Source organism: Gorilla gorilla, chromosome 14, assembly GCF_029281585.2.
Source record: "Gorilla gorilla gorilla isolate KB3781 chromosome 14, NHGRI_mGorGor1-v2.1_pri, whole genome shotgun sequence".
NCBI classification, from domain to species: Eukaryota; Metazoa; Chordata; class Mammalia; order Primates; family Hominidae; genus Gorilla; species Gorilla gorilla.
In genome coordinates this window covers 55,025,335-55,047,441 of record NC_073238.2, presented here as the reverse complement: position 1 = coordinate 55,047,441, position 22,107 = coordinate 55,025,335, and the positions used below count along the sequence as shown (strand labels likewise).

General features: G+C 38.7%; 1 protein-coding gene across 1 annotated transcript in view; it reads left to right on the top strand.

Annotated features, from left to right (window-relative positions):
* Nucleotides 1-265: 265 nt before the first annotated feature.
* The window catches only part of MRPS31 (mitochondrial ribosomal protein S31), a 41,942-nt gene continuing 20,100 nt past the window's right edge, over nt 266-22,107 (top strand). The window contains exons 1-5 of the mRNA XM_019039919.4: nt 266-574; nt 4,477-4,764; nt 12,395-12,553; nt 14,483-14,623; nt 17,409-17,482. Coding sequence (XP_018895464.3) covers nt 450-574; nt 4,477-4,764; nt 12,395-12,553; nt 14,483-14,623; nt 17,409-17,482 — 787 coding nt within the window. The 5' untranslated portion in view covers nt 266-449. The remainder of the gene's footprint in view (nt 575-4,476; nt 4,765-12,394; nt 12,554-14,482; nt 14,624-17,408; nt 17,483-22,107) is intronic.

Below are 22,107 nucleotides of genomic sequence, written 5' to 3'. Positions count from 1 at the left end.
AATTTTTTTTAAACCTCTTTGGTGGCCATGGCGCATTTTGAGAACGTGGTGAACGCTGTAGACCCTTCCCCTCCAAACATCGCAAAATATTGTCTGTTAAAGAAGAGACTGATCTCACTGGCACCATCTGTAGTTTTTGCACAACTGGTCACGCCCTCCACTGTCGGGTTCGCCGGTCTGGGACCCGCCTCGGCCAGCGAACCGTTGCTGAACTCTGGCGAGGACTCCGCCTCTAGGACTACAATCGCGGGGTGGGTCGGGTCGCTTGGAGGCAACTGGTTCCGCCCGGCCGCGGGCGAGTCCGGAACACAGTTACCCGCCCCTGTTGCCCACCGGAGCGCAAAGGGAGAGGAAGGCGCCAGGCCGGAAACGGAAGAGACGGCGGGGACGTGTTTGGCAGCGGGACGCACCATTTCAGTTGTGTTCTTGGTTCATTTTGTGTCTCGGCTATGTTTCCTAGAGTCTCGACGTTCCTACCTCTTCGTCCCCTTTCCCGCCACCCTTTGTCCTCTGGAAGCCCGGAGACATCAGCGGCTGCGATTATGCTACTCGCTGTTCGGCACGGAACAGTCAGGTACCGCAGTTCAGCGCTCTTGGCCCCGTAGGTCCTCAGGCAACCCCGTGCCCCGTCCTGTACATCCTCCGACTTCCTGGGGTCGATGTTACCACCTGCTGGGTCTTAGAAGCTATTGCTTTAAATCTGAGGAAAGAGAAATCCCAGAAAGAAAAGATGACTTGCCCAAGGTCATAGTGTGCGTGAAAACAGAGCTACGATTACAAACCTGGTCGCTGTGCTCTACTACACGCCGCGCCTCATTCCTCTTGTCATCATCTCCTGTCAGTTTACCCAGGTTTTTATCTTTTGCCTCCCAAGATTTATTTGATAGTCTCATTTGTTTTCCTTCATTTATTCTTTAGTTCATTACTGAAAAACTCGAAAAACAGCGTGCCAGTACTGGTTGTAAACCCCAAGTGAGACAGTCCTGCTGTCACGGAGCGTGTAGTTCCAGAAAGTAGACAATTCAAGTGCTATGTAGTGAAGTAATAGCTGAGATAGTGTAGGTAAGCAGAGAGTACACTATTCAGCCAACATGAATGAGTACTTGCTGGGATAGCAAATAGGGACACCTAACCATTATAGGGGAGACTCAGGATATCGTTTCTGGAAAAGTCTGACGAAATCTGAAGGAGGACCGCTGGTTGAAGTTAGCCAGGAAAAAAGGGAATTGTGGCATAGTTGGTTTTGGTATTTATCCTCCGAGAACTTTATTATGAAAATCTAATTCCGCTGCATAAATTCCATGCGTAACACTCAGAAGGCAGTTTGGTTAAGTACAGTGCTGAAGCAGGTTAGTAGCAGTGAAGATGGGAAGGACCAGCTGAATGGAGGAGAAAAATTGCACAGGTAGAATTAAAGGGATGTGACGTCATGGGATAATGGTAGGGTAGTCAGAGATAGCAAAAATTTCAACTGGCTGCGTTGGAGTATTAGGGTATCCTTAATGTTAACAGAAGAATGCGGAGCCAGGCTTGAGAAAGACTTTTCCATATATTATAATTTTTAGAAAACAACAAATACCTGTTTATGTTAGGGGGCCTTTTAATATAGAAAGTGTGAAAAATGGAAAGTCAGTCTGAAAGAGGAGTCTTGAATGTGGTGTTGAAGGTGTTGCATTTGAAGTACTGATGAGCTGCTGTCAGTGGAAACAAACTCAGGTGGGAGGTTAGGTCGAGAGGTTTATTATTTTTAGTGCTAGGGAGTTATTTAGACGTGATTTTCCTATAATGTAGATTGCTTTCTGTGGTATGATAGCAGTCTTGAAAGAAAACATTGTAGTAAAGATTACATGTGAGATTCATTCCCCTGATTACCACCTTTCTATTAAAATACCTTGAATAGTAACTTTAAATGTAAAATAATGACCATTTTCTTAAATAGATTGTACCATATATTGAATATTATAATGAGAGTCCTGTGTACTGATTATGAGGATACTAGTTATGCAGTTGGTTTTTTATTCTAATTTTAAAGTGCCTGATTTGATAGCCTCTGACGTTTTCATAAGCAGATCAAATAGTTTCAGCATTTTTTGAAATTGCCATTTTCTCTTTCATGTAAGTATCCTTAACCTGCGGCTGCCATTTTCTGGCTTTGAGAACTTGATACTATATATATATATATATATATATATATATATATATATATGTTGGGACAGAGTCTTGCTCTGTCGCTTAGGCTGGAGTGCAGTGTGCGATCTCGGCTCACTGCAACCTCTGCTTACCGGGTTCAAGCGATTCTTCTGCCTCAGCCTCCCAAGTAGCTGGGACTACAGGCACCCACCACCACACCTGGCTAATTTTTGTATTTTTAGTAGAGACTGGATTTCACCATATTGGCCAGGCTGGTCTCGAACTCCTGACCTCATGATCCGCCCACCTTCGCCTCCCAAACTGCTGGAATTACAGGCGTGCGCCACCATGCCCAGCTGAACTTGATACAATATTTAACCCAGGGTCTGATACAGGCTCTTGAGCTCACCTGCATGGGAATCACCTGGGGTTTAGTTAAAATGTTAAATTCCAAACTAAGAACTGTGTTTTAAGTCAGCTCCCTATGTGATTTGTATAACCTCTAGAGATTCATAACCACTACTTTAACTTCTGTGGGCAACAGTTTGTACTGTAAAGTGAGAATAATGAAACCTGTTCTGTTAAATTGTAAGGATTAGGTAACATACATAGCTACTGTAATGTGATCCTCTAACCAGCAGCGTTAGCGTCACCTGGGAGTTTGTTAGAAATGCAAATTCTCAAGTGTCTCCTGGACAAAGCTGTTGAATCAGAATTCTTTGGTGGGACCAAAGTATGTTTTAGCAAGGAGCATAGATAATTTCTGTGGGCCAGGTGTGGTGGCTCACACCTGTAATCCCAGCACTTTGGGAGGCGGGCAGATCGCTTGAGCCTAGGAATTCAAGCCTGGGCAACATGGCGAAACCCTGTCTCTACAAAAAATTAGTCCCAGTTACTCAGGAGGCTGAGGTGGGAGGATCACCTGAGCTCAGGGAGGTCAAGGCTGCAGTGAGCTGAGATCACACCACTGCACTCCAGCCTATCTGACAGAGTGAGGCCCTGTCTCAAAAAAAAAAAAAATTTTATGCATATTAAAGTTTGAGAAGCAGTGCTGTAGCACGTCAGCTTCATAAAGGCAGGGACCATGAAATTCTTATTTACTAATATATTGTCAGTACCTAGTATAGTGCCCACCACAGAGTAGATATTCACTATATTTAGCGAATGATTTTTTAATATACCCTCTTACTGAAACTAACACATTCAGAGTTTTGAAAATTCTTCAGTAATCAAATACCAAAACAAATTTTTAACCCCACAGAATAAAATTGGATATTTGGATTACTTAGAATTAGGAAATCTTTTTGCATGAGTCTAATATAGATGTAATCATTTGTGTTGTTCTTTTTCATAAATGTATCTAGTGAAGAAAGCACAAATGACATTTCTAGCCATTGATTATTCTCTTTTCTGTTCCATTCTAGCTTTCCTTACAAATGGTTATGGGTTAAGTAGCATGTAGCTCGATGAGAATGTTGATCAGATTAGATAACACCCACTCAGAAAGTTTTTTTGAAATAATCTTTTTTATTGATAGAAATTTATTTTTGTATTGTTTAATGATAACTTTTAAAGAGGTATTGTGTTAAGAGCAAGGACTTGCAGTCAGTCACATCTGGGTTTGAGAATAATAAATTGTCATTTATTAACCATGTCAGTGTTTTTCTACCCAACCCTGGGGTAAATGGAGGGAGGGAACAGACTTGGGAGCACCAGCACCCCCAGACCTCCCCTGGCCACCCCAAGGACCAAGTGATCAATATCTCAGCACACCTCTACTTATTTGTGGCACACAGTGTGTCTTAGTTCTTAGTGAGCTGTGAGCTACATGACTTTGGGACTTCTCTGATTTTCAGTTTCCTTATCTGCAAAATAGAGACCTTAGGGAGTTAATGTGGGTATGAGAAATGTAAATAAAGTATATTTCACAAGATGAGACATGTAGTATATGCTAATAAATGGTAAGTTGCTGCTGTTATGGTTGTTAACAATAATTATAAAAAGAGACCAGCCTGGCCAACATGGGGAAACCCCATCTTTGCTAAAAATACAAAATTAGCTGGGCATGGTGGCACATGCCTACAATCCTAGCTGCTCGGGAGGTTGAGGCAGGAGAATTGCTTGAACCCTGGAGGCGGGGTTTGCGGTGAGCCGAGATCGCGCCATTGCACTTCCAGCCTGGGCAACAAGAGCGAAACTCCGTCTCAAAAAAAAAAAGCAACGGAAAGGGCTTGAATTGAAAAAAAATCTTAGATACATAGTTTTTTACTTTATTGTAAGTAAGTTTTTTACTTTATTGTAGACTGCATTGTATTTTTCATTTTTTTCTTTAATGCATCTTTCCAGGACAAAAAATAACATCCAAAGATATTTTGGCACTAACAGTGTGATCTGTAGCAAGAAAGATAAGCAGTCTGTTCGAACTGATGAGACTTCCAAGGAGACTTCAGAGAGCCAAGACAGTGAAAAGGAAAATACGAAAAAAGACTTGTTAGGCATTATTAAGGGCATGAAAGTTGAATTAAGCACAGTAAATGTACAAACAACAAAGCCCCCCAAAAGAAGACCACTTAAAAGTTTGGAAGCTACACTTGGCAGGCTTCGAAGAGCTACAGAATATGCTCCAAAGAAGAGGTAAATTTAATTGTAATTCAAATGTTGTTTGAAACTCCAGTAAGCTTTTTGTTTTGGTAAAAAATATTTTTAATACAAGTACTTGGGAAATGTTGAATTAATGAAGAATAAATATCAGCTTGTAAACACAGGGACTCTAATAATTACTCGAGGCTGGGCATGGTGGCTCACACCTGTAATCCCAGCACTTTGGGAGGCCGAGGCGGGCGGATCACTTGAGGTCAGGAGTTTGGAGACCAGCCTGGCCAACATGGTGAAACCCTGTCTCTACTAAAACTACAAAAATCAGCTGGGCGTGGTGGTGCGTGCTTGTAATCCCAGCAACTTGGGAGGCTGAGGCAGGAGGACTGTTTGAACCCAGGAGGCAGAGGTTGCAGTGAGCCAAGAATTGTGCCACTGCACTCCAGCCTGGGGGACCGAGCGAGACTCTGTCTCAAACAACAACAACAACAAAATAATAATTACTTGAGAAATGCTGTTATTGTATTATATTTAAATAACAAGAGGATATCTGTACACAATCCAGAGAAAGGAAAGGAGAAATGATCTCATTGAGAATTTCACACACTTACATATTTATCAGTGTTATTAACTGCCATGTAATTGCCTCTTTAAGCTGTTAATTAACAATATCATTTACATCTTGATTTGAAGGTAGATTAATGTCTGTAAAGGACTTGCTTATTTACAATTTTCCATTTTAAAGATTTCTGGAATAAAGTTTTAGCATGTTGATTACAACTGCTTTATATGACTTCCCTTGATCAATACCTATCAGTGCTTTCAGCTTTCTTGGTAGTTTCCTCAGAGTATTAAAATTATTTGTGTTTGTCAAAAGAGTATTATATTTAATTCTAAATGCAATCAGTGATACTTGGCATTGTGTGGTAGGTTAAATGGCAGTATTTTTTTTAGTGCTATGTCATGATATATTTCAATGATGTCATTAATTCAAGTAGTAAGGTATGTGGCTTTAGGATACTCATCACTGACTTCTGTTACCAGAACAAACAGATTTTAATAGTCTTCTGTTTCCCAAACTGATTTAACATTTTAATGGAACTTCTTGGTTTCTACATTATATCAAAAATACCTCTAGAAAGTATGATTGGGTAGTAGAGTAAGCTAATTCAGACTATCAGTACCCATAATAGGTACTTCCTCCTCCTCCTCCTGCTTTTAGAAACAAAATGGTTATATATAAGTATATGGAAATAAATAATACAAACATATATAAATACTTTTCAAGAATGGCGTTTTTAAAGCTCCTAGACCTGTTTATGATCCATCATGCTCTTTATTATAATTATAATTGAATTAACGATTACAGAAATGGTAAAGTGAGTTGAATGCTTTGGAAAGAGTCAGTAAAGGTCATTTAAAATTTTTCTTTCCAATTAGGTATGAGTGAGGCAAACATACATGTGTGGGAAGATCATACACTTAGATTGCTTTGTAAGCTTTCTTACATTCTTGCTCCACTTTTCCACTTAAACTAAAATTGAAAATACTGGAGGATGGGTGTGATGTATATAAAACATGTGTCTTAGAACCTCTATTAGTGGTCCTATGTTCAAAGAAGAGGCTTTGGTCCCACATCAAAAAACTGGTGAATGAGGTACATTTGTTTTGAGTTTTAAAAAGGTGTCTTTTAATGATTTTTTCCTCCCCTCCCTCTTTTTCAAGGACTCCAAGGTGCACAGGATTAGGTTAGTCATGATCTTTGCTTCATGAGACACTGTCATCATTGCTTCATACATAGACTGCTTTTCTTTGTTTGTATTAAATATTGAACCTTCATTGATATGGTTACCATGGCTATACTACCTCCCAAACTTAGTGGCATAAAACATCATTCATTATGCTCACAGATTCTGTGGGTTAGCGATTTGACTAGAACACAGTGGGGGAAGGCCAATCTGTGCTCTGTGATGTCTGGGGCCTCAGTTGGAAGACTTAGAAGTCTGAGGCGGAATTGTCTGAAGTTTGCTCACTCATAGGTCTGGCAGTTGCTGCTGGCTGTCAGCTGAGACCTTATTAGCAGAAACACCTACATGTGGCTTTCTTTGTGGGCTGGGCTTTATCCCTGCATGGTGGCTGGGTTCCAGGGCGGGTGTCTCAAGAGAAAGTGAGCCAAGAGAAAGTTGTTTTTTCTTTTTAATGACCTAGCCTTGTAGTAAGATTGGACATTACCGTGTTTACCCTTGTTCCACATTGATTTTCCTGGGATATTTGTTTTTATCACAACCACTCCTGAGAAACAATCTTGACAAAGATATAATGTCATTGATAGGAATGGAGCAATATACAGTTGGTCCTCTGTATGTGCAAGTTCTGTATCCACAGATTCAACCAATTTCCGGTTGAAAATATTAAAAAAGAAAAAATACAGTATAACTACTTCCATAATTAGGTATTATAAGTAATCTAGAGATAATTTAAAAGTATTTGGAGGATGTGCATTACTTATATGCAGGTACTCTGCCATTTTATGTAAGGGGCTTGTGCATCCATCCTGGTGGGGGCCAGAGCTGTTCCTGGAAACAATGCCTGTATCCCACGGCCCCACCTCCCCCAACCCCTGCAGATGTGAAGGGACTGCTGTAATGTTACTGTGAACTGCCTAATTTACATCATTATTGACATGGTTGTATTTTCCTGTGCTGCCCCAGAGTACCTTAGGACACAGTTTGGGAGCCAGGGTCCCAGGTGGAGAGCTTGTGTATTCTCTACTCATCTTTAGCTAAGGTAGATTCCGGGCTGGGATCTGGAATCGTCTGAGGGTCCTTTTCCAGTAGTTGATACTGGCTGTTGGCTGAGGCTTTAGCTAGGGCTCTTGGCCAGTACACTTACCCATGGCCTTTCCATGTGGCCTGGGTTTCTTGCCTGGTAGCTGGGTTCCGCAGACAAATGTCTTGAGAGATGGAAGTGAAAGCTGTATCACATTATTTGATCTAGCCTCAGAAGTTGCAGTGTGTTACCTCTATCTTGTTCTGTTCATCAAGGCAGTCACAAAGTTTCCCCTGGTTTTCAGGGAGGGAAGATAGATCTCCCTCTTGATGGATACATGGCAATGTTTTGGAAGAGCATGTGGAACCAGAAGTAATGCTGTCACTATTTTCTGAAAGTATAATCTGCTTATCAGGTACATCTGGTACCTGATAACTGTAGAATTTCAGCTATACTATAAGCAACATTGTCATGACAAAATTGACCCCTAATTCATAGATTGCATCTGGCCTGGGAGAACTACGGGTACCTGATGGGGATACCATATTTAGGACTTAAATGCAGTGATTCTTCTTACTGCACGTCTTTTGCAGGGACCCTGGAAACTGCATGTGGCCCTGTTGCAAGAGATACTGGCTGCTGTGGGGCAGTAAGCCAGGCAGCTTGCAGATCTCATATCCTTACTCTAAGATGATTGACTATGTGAAGTGTCACTTGCATGAACACTACAATAACTCCCACTGAGAAGGAGACCCAAGGTTGCCCTGCCAGCCTGCTGTGGTTCTGTCTTTCATCTTCCTGAATGGACTGGGCCAGGTGTCACCTGTAGTGGTCCTTTGGGTCTGAATGTTTAGTGGAACCTAAGAATATCCCTGGTGATGCAGCAGTAACCAAAATTTCTAGCATCTGCTTTAACTTCCTCTTACCTGATTCATTTGGAAGGCGTCAGCTAACTATTACTCACTTAATTGATCCCTGCTGGAAATTTAGATTATCTCTGGTGTTTCACTAGTATGAAATGATGCTATGTTTGTTTATTCATTCAGCAACTTTCCCTTGCCATTATATTTCACACACCATCCAAAGTGCTAGAGATTGGACATTGAACAAAACAAAGTCTCTGCTTCCTACATTAAAATAGGGGGAGGGATGTAGGAGAGGAGATATATGTACAACACACACACACACACACACACACACACACACACACACACACACACAATGTCTATACTATGTCAGGTGGTGAAACATGAAGAAAAATAAGAGTGATGGAGTTGGGCCAGGCACAGCCTGTAATCCCAGCACTTTGGGAGGCTGAGGCAGGAGGATTGCTTGAGTCTAGGAGTTTAAGACCAGCCCTGCCAACATAGTGAGACCCAGTCTCTACAAAAAATGAAAAAAAATAGCTGGGTGTGATGGCATGCACCTGTAGTCCCAGCTACTCAGGAAGCTGAGGCAGGAGGATTACTTGAGCTGAGGAGGTTGAAGCTGCAGTGAGCTGTGGTTGTGTCACTGTACTCCAGCCTGGGTGGGAAAAAAAAAAAAAAAGAATGAGGGGGCTGGAGAGGTGCTATTTTTAAGAATAATTAGGGAAGAACTCTGATAAGGTAACATTTGAGCAAAGATTAGAATCAAATTAGGGATAAAGCCATGTAGATATCTGAAAGATGAATTCCTTTTCAGGCATAGAGGATAGAACTGCTTAGGCCTTGAGGTTGGAGTATGCTGTATCCTTCAAATTCCACAAATTTGTTTCTTTTCTTTCGTTTTTTGATACAGAGTCTTGCTCTATTCCCCAGGCTTGAGTGCAGTGGCACAATCGCCTCTACCTCTGGGCTCAAGCAATCCTCCCACCGCAGCCTCCCGAGTAGCTAGGACTAAAGACATGCACCATCACATCTGGCTAGTTTTTTTTTTTTCTTTTTGTAGAGACGATGTTTCACTATGTTGTCCAGGCTGGTCATGAACTCCTGGACTCAAGTAATCTGCCCACCTTGGCCTCCCAAAGTCCTGGGATAACAGGCGTGAGCCACCATGCCCAGCTGTTTATTTTTTCTTTCTTTCTTTCTTTTGTTTTTTTCTGTTTATTTTCTTTAAACACATATTCTTAGAAGTGGAATTGCTAGGTCAAAAGATGTGCATATATATATTTTTTGCCTTTGATATATGGCACCAAGTTGCCTGCCAAAAGCGGTGCCAATTTAAGTATCCACTCAGTAGTTTCTTTTCCTCATCAGAATTCTTTTCTGAAATTGTATGTCATACAGTTTATTTTAAAGAAATTTAAAAAGCACAGAATGTTATGAAGGGGAAAAGTTTGTATTGATGAAATGGTTTTAATTACAGGATAGAATAGATCGTTAAAAGATACTTCAACAAGTTCTCCTTACATTGTTAAAATATGTGAAGAAAGATCCCTGTATGTAAAAATTATTCAATGACAGAGGCTCCCCCACAATTTTTTATTAATTAGAACATTTCAAATTATAAAGCCAGAGAGTATAACTACATAGGAAACCATTGTTATGAAATGTATGATTCTAGAAAATGAATATTCATCTATGTTCTGTGTATATTTTGATCAAATATATTAAAATTTGAAAATGAAGTTCACAAGTAGTTTATGAAAGAAATACAATGACTTTGGAACAAGGTTAAAGCTTTATTCACAGATAAGTTTTAAAAGCACATTTTATTTTAACTTATATTTCTCTATTTTTCTTTTCTTTTTCTTTTTTTTTTTTGGGGGGGGACAGACTCACTCTGTGGCTCAGGCTGTAGTGCAGTGGAAAAATCATGGCTCACTGCAGCCTCTACCTCCTGTGCTCAAGTGATCCTCCCACTCAGCGTCACCAGTAGCTGGGACTATAGGCACATGCCACCACACCTGGCTAATTTTTTGTTTCTTTTCTTTTTTTCTCTATCCCAGGCTGGTCTCAAACTCCTGGGCTCAAGTGATCCTCCCGCCTCAGCCTCCCAAAGTGCTGGAATTATACAGGAATGAGCCACCGTGCCCGACCCCTTGTTTAATTCTTCTCTTTTTCTTCTATTCCAATCAGATTTTAGATCTTTCATACCTTAGTTAAGTCCTTAAAGTCTTTCTCCAAGAACTTCAGGAATTTGGGAAGTTTAACTTTCTTATTAGGTAACGGATCATAATATAGAAAGCCAGGTATAGTAAAACATTAATTTGGATCCCACTCATTGAGATGTCAATTCTCAGTGAGTTAAAAAATGTTGCAAATAGCTAGGCATGGTGGCAGTTGGCTATAGTCACAGCTACTCAGGAGGATGAAATGGGAGGATTGCTTGAACCCAGGACTTTGAAGCCAGACTTGACGACATATTGAGACCCCTGTCTCTTAAAAAAAAATAAAAGGAAAAAATGTTGTAAATAGTTTATTTTCTTTTTATAATAGAATGTTTTTCTATTAACTTGCTCTAATTTAGGAAGCTTTTAAAAGCTTTTTCTTATGAAAAATTTAAAACATATGCAAAGAACACAAAATGGTATAACGCCTTTCTACTGTTGCCCAGCTTCAACAGTGATCAACATTTTGCCATTCTTGTATGACCTGTGCCTTCACCCACTTTCCATCTCCTACTTGATGATGATTTATGGCTCTTTTTTTCAGGTAAAATTTACATATATTAAAGTGTACAAATCTTAGCTGTAGGATTTTGAGAAGCAGATAAGTCTCTGTGACCCACACACTTAGCAAAACACTATGTTTTTCATTTTTACCTTCCCAGTCAGTAGCCATCAGTCCTGAGGCAATTGCTGTTTTGATTTTTTTTTTCACCTCAGATTAGTGTTCCCTGTTCTGGAACTTGATATAAATGGAATCATACAGTTTTTTTTTTTTTTTTTTTTTTTTTGACAGAGTCTAGTTCTGACAACCCAGGCTGGAGTGCAGTGGCGCAATCTTGGCTCACTGCAACCTCCACCTCCCAGGTTCAAACGATTCTCATGTCTCAGCCTCTAGAGTAGCTAGGATTTTACAAGCATGCGCAGCCATGCCTGGCTAATTTTTATATTTTATATTCTTTGTGTCCAACTTCTTTCACTTGATCTAATGCCTGTGAAAGTCATTCATGTTGTCATGAGCTGAGTACTCTTCCATTGTATGGATATATCACAATTTGTTTTTCTGTTCTGATGACAGACTTTTAGGTTGGTTCCAGTAAAGTTTCTGCGAACTGGTTAACCTGCCTTTATATTTGCTTACAATATATATTGTTTCTGAAATACAATAACATCTAATTAAAAATTCCACTAATTTATAATTTTTGAGGCTGATCTGTCCCTCACCCCTCCACCTTAATATATTGTTCTGAGTTAGTGTTGTGCTTTAGCAAATATCCATTAATTTTAACATTTAACATTTCAAAGTTTATATAAAACCGGTACCTAATAGTTGAGAATTCTTGCCTTTGTCAGAAATTGAATTGAATACTTTTTTGAACACCAAAGTTTTCTCCAAAAATCATTTCACTTTTCACTAAACTAATGGTATAATAAGCAATCTCTCTTTTTTGTTTTTTGTTTTTTTTGTTTGTTTTGGTTTGGTTTTTTTGAGACAGAGTCTCGCTCTGTCTCCCACGCTAGAGTGCAGTGGCGTGATCTTGGTTCACTGCAGCCTCCACCTCCAAGCAATTCTCTTGCCTCAGCCTCCCGAGTAGCCGGCACTTACAGGCGTGCGCCACCACGCCCAACTAATTTTTGTGTTTTTAGTAGAAATGGGGTTTCACCATGTTGGCCAGGCTGGTCTCGAACTCCTGACTCAAGTGATCTGTCTGCCTCGGCTTCCCAAAGTGCTGGAATTACAGGCATGAGCCACCGCACCTGGCCAATCTCTCTTTTTTTTCTTTCTCATTTGTTTTTCATTTTCTTTTTCAGAATTGAGCCCCTGAGTCCTGAGTTGGTGGCAGCTGCATCTGCTGTGGCAGATTCTCTCCCTTTTGATAAGCAAACAACCAAGTCAGAGCTGCTGAGCCAGCTCCAGCAGCATGAGGAAGAGTCAAGGGCACAGAGAGATGCAAAGCGACCTAAAATTAGGTGAGTGAATCAAACCCTTAAGTCAGTAATGTTTATATCTCAAAATGGGCCATTTTCATGTGGCTAGTGAGTAATACACATAATATATACCACGTAAGTGGAATTTGTATGTAAAATATACCACATAATTTTAGCAATTCAACTTTTTAAAAAACTTAAGTATGATTATAGTTTTTAAAAAAACAATTGAATAAAGTTTCCTTTTAGGAAGTTACAGTTTCTTGTCCATGAAAAAATAAATGGTAAATTCAATAATGTTATTAAAAATAAATAACAGAATAAGGTAGCTTCTCTGAGAAAAGTAATTTTTTTCAGTTAAATACCTTGCTGGTTTTATGCACAGTATGATAATCTTCAGGTCTGTTGCCTTCTCTTTTTCCTCTTCTGTATTTCATCTGACATCATTCCACTTACTCTCTTCATCTCTCATTATTTTATACCATGTTATACTACTTGCTGCCTACGTTATATTAAGTAGTAAGTATAGTAAGCAGTAACACTGCCTCATTTTGGAGAGTGATCTAAATCAGTTGTTCTCAATGAGCGTGTATACCAGATTTATTTCAAGAAATTAAAAGAAATGGCCATGTGTGCTGGCTCATGCCCACGATCCCAGCACTTTGGGAGGCTAAGAGAAGAGGATCACTTGAGGCCTTGAATTTGAGACCAGCCTGGGCAAAAAAGCAAGACCCCATCTCTACAAAACATAAAAAAAGTAGCTGAGCATGGTGGCGTGTGCCTGAAGTCTAGCTACTTTGGATGCTGAGGCAGGAGGATCACTTTTTTTTTTTTTTTTTTTTTTTGAGACGGAGTCTCGCTCTGTCGCCCAGGTTGGAGTGCAGTGGCGCGATCTCGGCTCACTGCAGGCTCCGCCTCCCCGGTTCACGCCATTCTCCTGCCTCAGCCTCCCGAGTAGCTGGGACTATAGGTGCCTGCCACCATGCCCGGCTAATTTTTTTGTATTTTTAGTAGAGACAGTGTTTCACTGCGTTAGCCAGGATGGTCTGGATCTCCTGACCTTGTGATCTGCCCACCACAGCCTCCCAAAGTGCTGGGATTACAGGCGTGAGCCACCGCACCCGGCCTTGGGAGGATCACTTAAGTCCAGGGTTTGAAGTTGCATTGAGCTGTGATCTCACAACAGCACTCCAGCCTGGGCAATAGTGTGAGACAAGAAACTGTAATTAAAAAAAAAAAAAAAAAACCAGGCGCACTGGCTCATGCCTGTAATCCCAGCACTGTGAGAGGCTGAGGCAAGCGGATCACCACGTCAGGAGATCAAGACCATCCTGCCTAACACAGTGAAACCCTGTCTCTACTAAAAACACAAAAAATTAGCCTGGCATGGTGGCACACGCCTTTAGTCTCAGCTACTCGGAAGGCTTAGGCAGGAGAATTGCTTGAACCCGGGAGGCAGAGGTTGCAGCGAGCCAAGATTGCGCCACTGCACTCCAACCTGGGCAACAGAGCGAAACTCCATCTCAAAAAAAAAAAAAAAAAAAAAAAAGGAAGACATAGATATCTGGACTGTCAGTTCAGTGACTCATTTTATTTGTATTTGAACAAATAAAAAGCAACAAATAAATATGGCTAACTCTTGGTTTTAATTTAGTTATTGGATGTAGGTGATAGGTATAACAGATACTGATTTTACTTTCCTATCATTTTCTCTGAATAATTTTTCATGAGACACGTTTTAAATGAAGATTTCTGAAGTACATCTTTAAAAGATGAAAGTAAACATAAATTGTAATGTTCTGTGTTATGTGAATGTTAATAGGTGACATTTTTTATTTAAACATTTTATGCTGTGTAATTAGTGCATAAAAATGAAATAAGAATTAAATGATCTCAGTCTCCTGTTTAAGGAAGTTTATTACTGTTCTGTAGCTAAGATTTCTAATACACTTGACCTTTTTATTATTTCAGTTTCAGTAACATAATATCAGATATGAAAGTTGCCAGACCTGCTACAGCTAGAGTTCGTTCAAGACCAGAGCTTCGGATTCAGTTTGATGAAGGCTATGACAATTATCCTGGCCAGGAGAAGACCGATGATCATAAAAAAAGGTATCAGGCTTTGTAATCTGCTGGGTTTTGTTTGTGTAGTTTGTTTTTACCTTAACTGTAGATTTACCTTATTGTGTGTGTGTGTATTATTGCTGTTGGATATCTGAACATTATGAATGCATTTACATCTGTGTTCTTACTCTCTGTATACCACTTCCTAGAGAGGGAACCATGTGCTGGATTTAGCCAGTCCTGTAGTTTTCCATACCTGAAATCAAAATGGGCCATGCTTCACATCTACCCACGATGAATAGGGGTCCTTTCATTTAGAGTAAGTGGAGCTGACTGAATTCTGAGCAAATAAGTATTTTGTGAGAAACATTATTTTTCATTTTAAAAATAAGTGTCTAATACTGTGTATTCATATAGCCTTTATATCTCAATACGTGCCTATCTGTTGGTATACCTTAGAGAAATAACCCACCATCAATGAGAAGAAGGGAAGGCAGGAGGAAAAAAGTTTATATAACACTTTAAAATGGTAGATTATTTGTGGCCATTTGAATTTACTGATTTGAAGTTCTTAAAGATGCTGAGCCATGCCTTACATAGTTATTTTAGAATCTAAAGTTGTTCTGTATTTGCATAACGTTTCTGTTCTTTTTCTTCTTTAAAACCTGAAAGTGATAGATTGGAAGGAGGAACCAGATATTTGGCATGGTCTGACAAAAATTAACTTGTCTTTGTAGCAGGATATGCTCACAACTGGAGTGTTTTCAATGCATTGTATATTCCATGGATTTGTTTTAAGTAAAATCAGAAACTTGAGTTAACTCTTTCTGGGTGTTAAATTACTGATTTATACAGGAAAGTTGGAAAAGGTGGTCAGCAGTTAACACCGGAAGTTCAAGAGGTTATGGTGACTTTGGAAGATTATTTGAATTACTAATTTAAAGTGATTTAGCTTCTGTTACATATTATTGAATAAAGGAGAAGGTGTACTTGGAGTTTTACCTAAGAATATTTAACTGAATCAGTTAATCCTCGAGAATATTTAGCTGAATCATTCATCTTGGACATGATTCTGTGCAACTACATTAGGATGGTATATTATAATTTGATTTTTAATATTAGATTTGATATTTAATATTTTAAAAATTAGAAGCAAGTAGGAAAGGGTTTTCTGTGCTTTCAGTGTGTTAAAAAGCCAGCCAGAGGTGAGTAAGGGGAAGCAATGGTGAGACGCCAAGTTTTTCACCCTGCTATGACTGGGGCAGGATCTGGGATATCAACCCCAGACAACCCAGGCCTGGATTGATTTTTTCTGTTGGAGATTGACAGTTCACACTGGCCTGCCTCAGAATGTTGGCACTGCCACTGACTAATTCTGTGACTGGGGCACCTTTTATAGCCTCCATCAGCCTGTTTCCCCAGCTATAAAATGCTGAAAGTGAAACCTAGCTTAAATGGCTTTCTTAAGGAATAGAAAAGAAACACGTGTAAACTATCTGGTACATAGTAGGTGCTCAGCAAATGTCCATTCCCTCTCTTTGTAGTACGTTCCTCTTTTGAAATTCAATACTTTATCAAGGCATTTGCCCTCTGCTGTGACTTGCTTTAATCCACCATCCTGTTTATCAGACGTGCGGTTGAAGGAGAAGAATGCAAGGCACTGAAGAGAGTTATGGAGCGTAAAAGCCTTTGTTTACAAATAACTTGGAACCTGTTAGAGGGAAGATTATATGATTTGAGATCACGTTATTTAATGTTCATATGGTATTTGCATTTTTTCCAGTTATTTCTATTTAGTAGAGAGAAGTAATTTAGTTTATAAAAAAACAAGAATTCAAAATTATTTTTAAAACTAACCCTCCAGTTTATTATTTTTTATTTTTCTTCGAGACGGAGTCTCGCTCTTATCGCCCAGCCTGGAGTGTAGTGGCACAATCTCGGCTCACTGCAACCTCTGCCTCCTGGGTTCAAGGGATTCTCCTGCCTTAGCCTCTCAAGTAGCAGAGATTACAGGCACCTGCCATCACACCTGGCTAATTTTTTTTGTGTGTTTTTAGTAGAGATGGGGTTTCACCATGTTGGCCAGGCTGGTCTCAAACTCCTGACCTCAGGTAATCTACCTGCCTTGGCCTCCCAAAGTGCTGGGATTACAGGCGTGAGCCACCTTGCCTGGCCAGCCATCCAGTTTATAAACTGGATTTTAATCTGCCAGTAAATGTATTCAAGTAAATATGTGAATTGATGCATAAAGCAGTTGATTATCAAGTGTGTAAGAAAATGTTACCTATTAACTCTCTGATATTAATTTCAATAGTTAACTAAAAATAGTCATGTAAAGAAAGTTAATAATTATTTTAAAATACAGAATGATTGCCTTATGAAAGGGAATGTTGTGATTTACCAATGCAATCTTTTATAATTATAATTTGTAATTAAACATTGCAGTGTTTTCTGCCCTTAAAGACAAATGTTGATTTAACAGCTTCTATTTTGGCATGGTTATAGTTTTTCACAACATGGAGTTTTTAAAACCTTAATATAAATGTGAAAAAATAAAAATTATGGCAAATTAAGCTAATCTTTTCAATTAGGTATTTTGGAAATTAAATTGCTGTAATTGATTTGTTGTATTATGAAGCAAAACTTCAAGTGCACATTTCTGTTTTTTGTTTATCAGTCCTAAAAATGTGGCAATTTAGCTAATATTTTTGATGTGGGTCAGTGGAATTTTTAATTTCTACATAGAATATTTCACTTAAGATATTTTCTCATAGTTTTTGTTGACAGTTTAAAATATATTCATTAAAATGTTATTTTCTTTTTTTGGACTTAGGAAAAATATATTCACAGGGAAAAGACTTAATATTTTTGACATGATGGCAGTTACTAAAGAAGCACCTGAAACAGGTTTGTTAAGAATAACACTCTTTCTCAGGTGGAGAAACATTCCATCGTTCCAGGATGTCCTTAGTGTTCTAATAGTTTGGATATTTTAATATTCCATTCTGTCATTGGCCTGGATCCTGCTTATGAATGTGGCGGTTGTTACAAGGAAAACTTGGGACTGTAATGTCCCCCTAAACTGGGAAGGCGCCAAGAGACCAAAGAATAATTTGGGCAAGTCCAGCTTGACGAATAGATGAGTTTACTAGAACTTACATTACATACTGGACATTCCTGAGCAGCTCTAGAGTCACCCTGCCTCCCATCTTTAAGCAGCCTTTCAGCTAATGTTTTGTTTGCCTACTCTGTGTGCGCGATGACAGTGTTACCTGATATGTTCCCAGGTATGCCCTGGGATGTTTGGGTTCTCAGGGACACCTGCTCCTCAGCTAGGCACCATGGCCTTGGCTCCCTGCCCAACCTTCAGGATCCAACAACACACATACGCTCTTAAGTAACCTGGTGGGGGTTACTACAGTTGTCAACATTGCTAGTTTCGGTCAGGCTTCCCCCTTGAAATGTTGCATTCTGTGAGACAGCGGGAGGTAAGTACTACCGATTACCGAATCCAGAGGTCCAGATTAGCTACTAATTTGGGTTAGAACAATAATAATCAACTACCATTTACAGTGTATCTCTATGCTATTACATAAAGATATACTGGTTCCTGCCCTTAGGCAGCTTAGAAGAGGAGACAGCATTTACAAAATAACTTACTGAAGTGACTTAGTGATTGTTTAGGAGATGGGAAGAACATTCAAGGAATATATTTAACAGACTTGTAGTGTTTTCTTTGGGTAAGAAATTTGCCATTTTAAGTCTAAAAGAGAAATAAGAGTGTCCTCTTGCTTGACATTAAATTTAGTTTACTAGTAAAATAAATGAAGAAACTTAATACAAATGGTCTCTAGTGTATAAGTGATGAGCATTTCTAAAGAAAAGAAGTTAGTTTTTTGGATATTGGTAGAAACAATGTTGTATATGGACTTGGGAGGCTGAGACAACAGGATGGCTTGCGACTAGGAGTTCAAGACCAGCCTGGGCAACATAGCCCCTTTCTCTAAAAAATAGAAAAAAGTTATCCAGGCATGGTGGTGCATGCCTGTAATTCTAGCGACTTGGGAAGTTGAAGTGGCAGGATCACTGGAGCCCAGAATTTGAGGCTGCTGTGAGCTATGATTGTGCTATAACACTCCATCCTAAGAATCAAAGTGAGACTCCATCTCGAAGGGGGAAAAAAAAAAAAGAATGTTGTATATGATAGATAAGTTCCTAGGCGGGCCTCCAAAGGCTCATTTAATCTTTCTACAGTTACTTATACGAACTTTTGATTTTCCCTCTATTTAATAGACTATTAGGGGCTATATCTCATTCATGTAGCACCTACTCATGTGGCTTACAGATCATAGGAACTAGGTGTCTTAAATCTTAAATTCTTTTTTGAACAAACTGTACTATAAAATATATATCTGTAGAGGAAAGAAGTTAATTAAATGTTTGTTCATTTGAATTGAAGGTGAAGCTAAAAGAACAACCCCCTTCTTATATTACAAAAACTGCATTCTCTTGTGTATGATGAAAAGGAAGTGCAAAATGCGTAGGGACAAGGAATCGCCTCTCCCCTGCTCAAATGGTTAAGTGTGCGTCAGAAAGGAAATTCTTGGCCGGGCACGGTGGCTCATGCCTGTAATCCCAGCACTTTCGGAGGCTGAGTGGGTGGATCACTTGAGGTCAGGAGTTTGAGACCAGCCTGGCCAACATGGTGAAACCCTGTCTCTACCAAAAATACAAAAATTAGCTGGGCATGGTGGCGGGTGCCTGTAATCCCAGCTACTCGGAAGGTTGAGGCAGGAGAATCACTTGCACCCAGGAGGCGGAGGTTGCAGTGAGCCAAGATTGTACCGTTACACTCCAGCCTAAGTGATGAGCAAAACTGTCTCAAAAGAAAAAGAAAGAAAGAAATTGGTTGTCAGGGCAGCTGCTGTTGTCCAGCCAAAAGAGGCACTTGAAGATTCTTGAGATTCTTGAAGGAACCATCTTACTTTTTAAAATAAAAAAATCTTATTTCTAAAACTGAAGTTAGTTGGCAAGGAAGCATTGAAGTTTTATATATTTTATAAAACAGTATCAAATTATTATACTCTAGTTAGGAAAATAGCACACAACTTTAATAATTTACTCTAATGAAGGTACTGTTTAAATATGCTATACTTGCATGAGTCTAAAGAATGGTTTTTGTTCCCAATTAAATACAAGAATAGCAAAATGTGGAAACGTAAATTTAGCAATTGTTCACTGTTGTTTTCCCACCACCTGAAATAATGCTGGAAATACAATTGGCATTCAGTAATTTTTTTATTGACTGATTGAATGAGTTATTCTGTTCCATGATTCCCATGTCTTGTTCCCCACTAAGTTCTTACCACTGCTACAAAGGATATACTCATAGGCCCTACTGGTTATCCTAGAGTCGACAGGCAGTATAGCTTAACAGAAAGAGTGTTGGTGTTGTGTAGAACTGGATTCAAATTCAGATTCTGCCACACTAACTTTTCCCCACCTATAAAATGAGGGCTACTACATACATCTCAAAGATTAAATGAGGTAATATGAGAAAAGTGTCAGGCACAGTGCCTGGAACATAGTACATATTTAACAAATGCTTACAAATATTAGCAAGTGTAAAAATATAGTGATGATCCTAATGATGATGGAAAAGACATAGGTGGGTCAGTGACCACCAAGTAAAAGATAACTGAGACAATTAAGTTATTTTTGGTGTGATTGCTCTGTAAATGTGGCTAGTTAAGGCTAACAACTGATTGTTTCCCAGTATCAGATGATCTAGGCCAAATATCTAGCAGTCAGTGTGTGGCTAGATACATTTCTGCACATAAAGGCTCATAGAAATAGATTCAGAAAAAGCGAAATAGATAAAATAAGGCTTACCCAGGTAGAAGAGTAATTGAGCTATTTGTTGATATGCTTTAGTGGGGGCTTGGCAAAAATGGGTAAAGAGGTAAGCTGGAGGATAGGTCATATGCAATCTATGCCTCTAACCCAGAAACTGTGTTCCTAGGAATTTGTTCTAAGGAAATATTACAGATACGCACTAAAGTGTAACTACAAGGATATTTGTCACTATAGTATTTAAAAGAGAAAATATATAAATGATCAAAATATTGAATAGTAAGGGATTGTGATACATATATATGTAATATATATATATAAAAAATGGGATACTGATGCAAGCATTCAGTGAAGAAAATAGATTACCAAACTATACAATCCTCATTTATTTTAAAAAGTGATATCACGCAGAAAAAAATAAGAAAGATAAAAGATGTTGGTAAAATAGCTAAAGAATAAAAATATAGGGGAAAAGGTAGCCAAGGGATAGATATTGATATTCATTTTCTTTTTACAACTTTATTAAGGTGTAATTTGTGTGCAACAGATTGCATATATTTGAAGTATATAACTTGACTAATTTTGACAAATATATACACCCATGAAACTACCAGTTATAATTTTAAACATTTTCATGACCGTCCAAAGTTTCCTTGTGTCCTTTTGCAATACATGCAAACACACACACCCCACACACAGTATGTAGGCAACCATTGATCTGCCTTCTGTTATAATAGATTAGTTTGCATCTTTTAGAACTGTACATAACTGAAATCACATAGTATATACTCCTTTGCATCTGGCTTCTTTGACTCAGCATAATGATTTGAGATTCATCCATATGCTGTTACATGTACTAGTAACGCATTTTTATTACTGAGTAGTATACAATTGCATGGCTGTATCACATTTTTGTACCTATTCACCTGTTAGTGGATATTTGGGTTGTTTCCCAAATTACAACCCACATTTGGCTATTACAAAGAAAGCTGCCATTAACTTTTGTGTACAAGTCTTTGTGTGGACATGTATTATCTCTTGGGTGAATATATCCAGGGATGAAACGACTGTGTTGAATAATAGATATATTTTAACTTTTTAAGAAGCTATCAAACTGTTTTCCAAGGTGGTTGTACCATTTTATGTTCCCAGCAGCAGTAACTGGTGAGAATATGGCTCATTTTCAAAAGATGATCTGAAGTTTCAAAAGTAAATAAGTTATTGAAACATGTAATTTGATAGTGGTAATTAGCCAACATGATAATACGTTACTCATAGGGTTTGTTGTGAGGATTACATGCACTAGTGCATAAAATGCATTTAAGCACAGAGGAAGTACTCAGTATTCATTAGCAGTTTTATTGTTATTCTGTTAATTTAACTTCTTTGGTTGTTAACAGTAGTACATTGGTGACTAATTTTGATAGACTAAAAATAAAGATAAACAGGCTAGACTTTAAAAATGAAAGTCACATATTCTACAAAAAACATTCACATTCATAAAAATACCCTTAAACAAAATACAAATTTATTTTTTTCTTTCCAGTAGAGGGGGCAATGATTACCTGGCATTGTTGCAAAACAAAAGTTAAGCTTGCCATTATTGTAGTTACAATTTTTAATATAATTTTTGCAGTTATCTCTCAGTAACTTTTTATTATATACTATTTAATTATGAA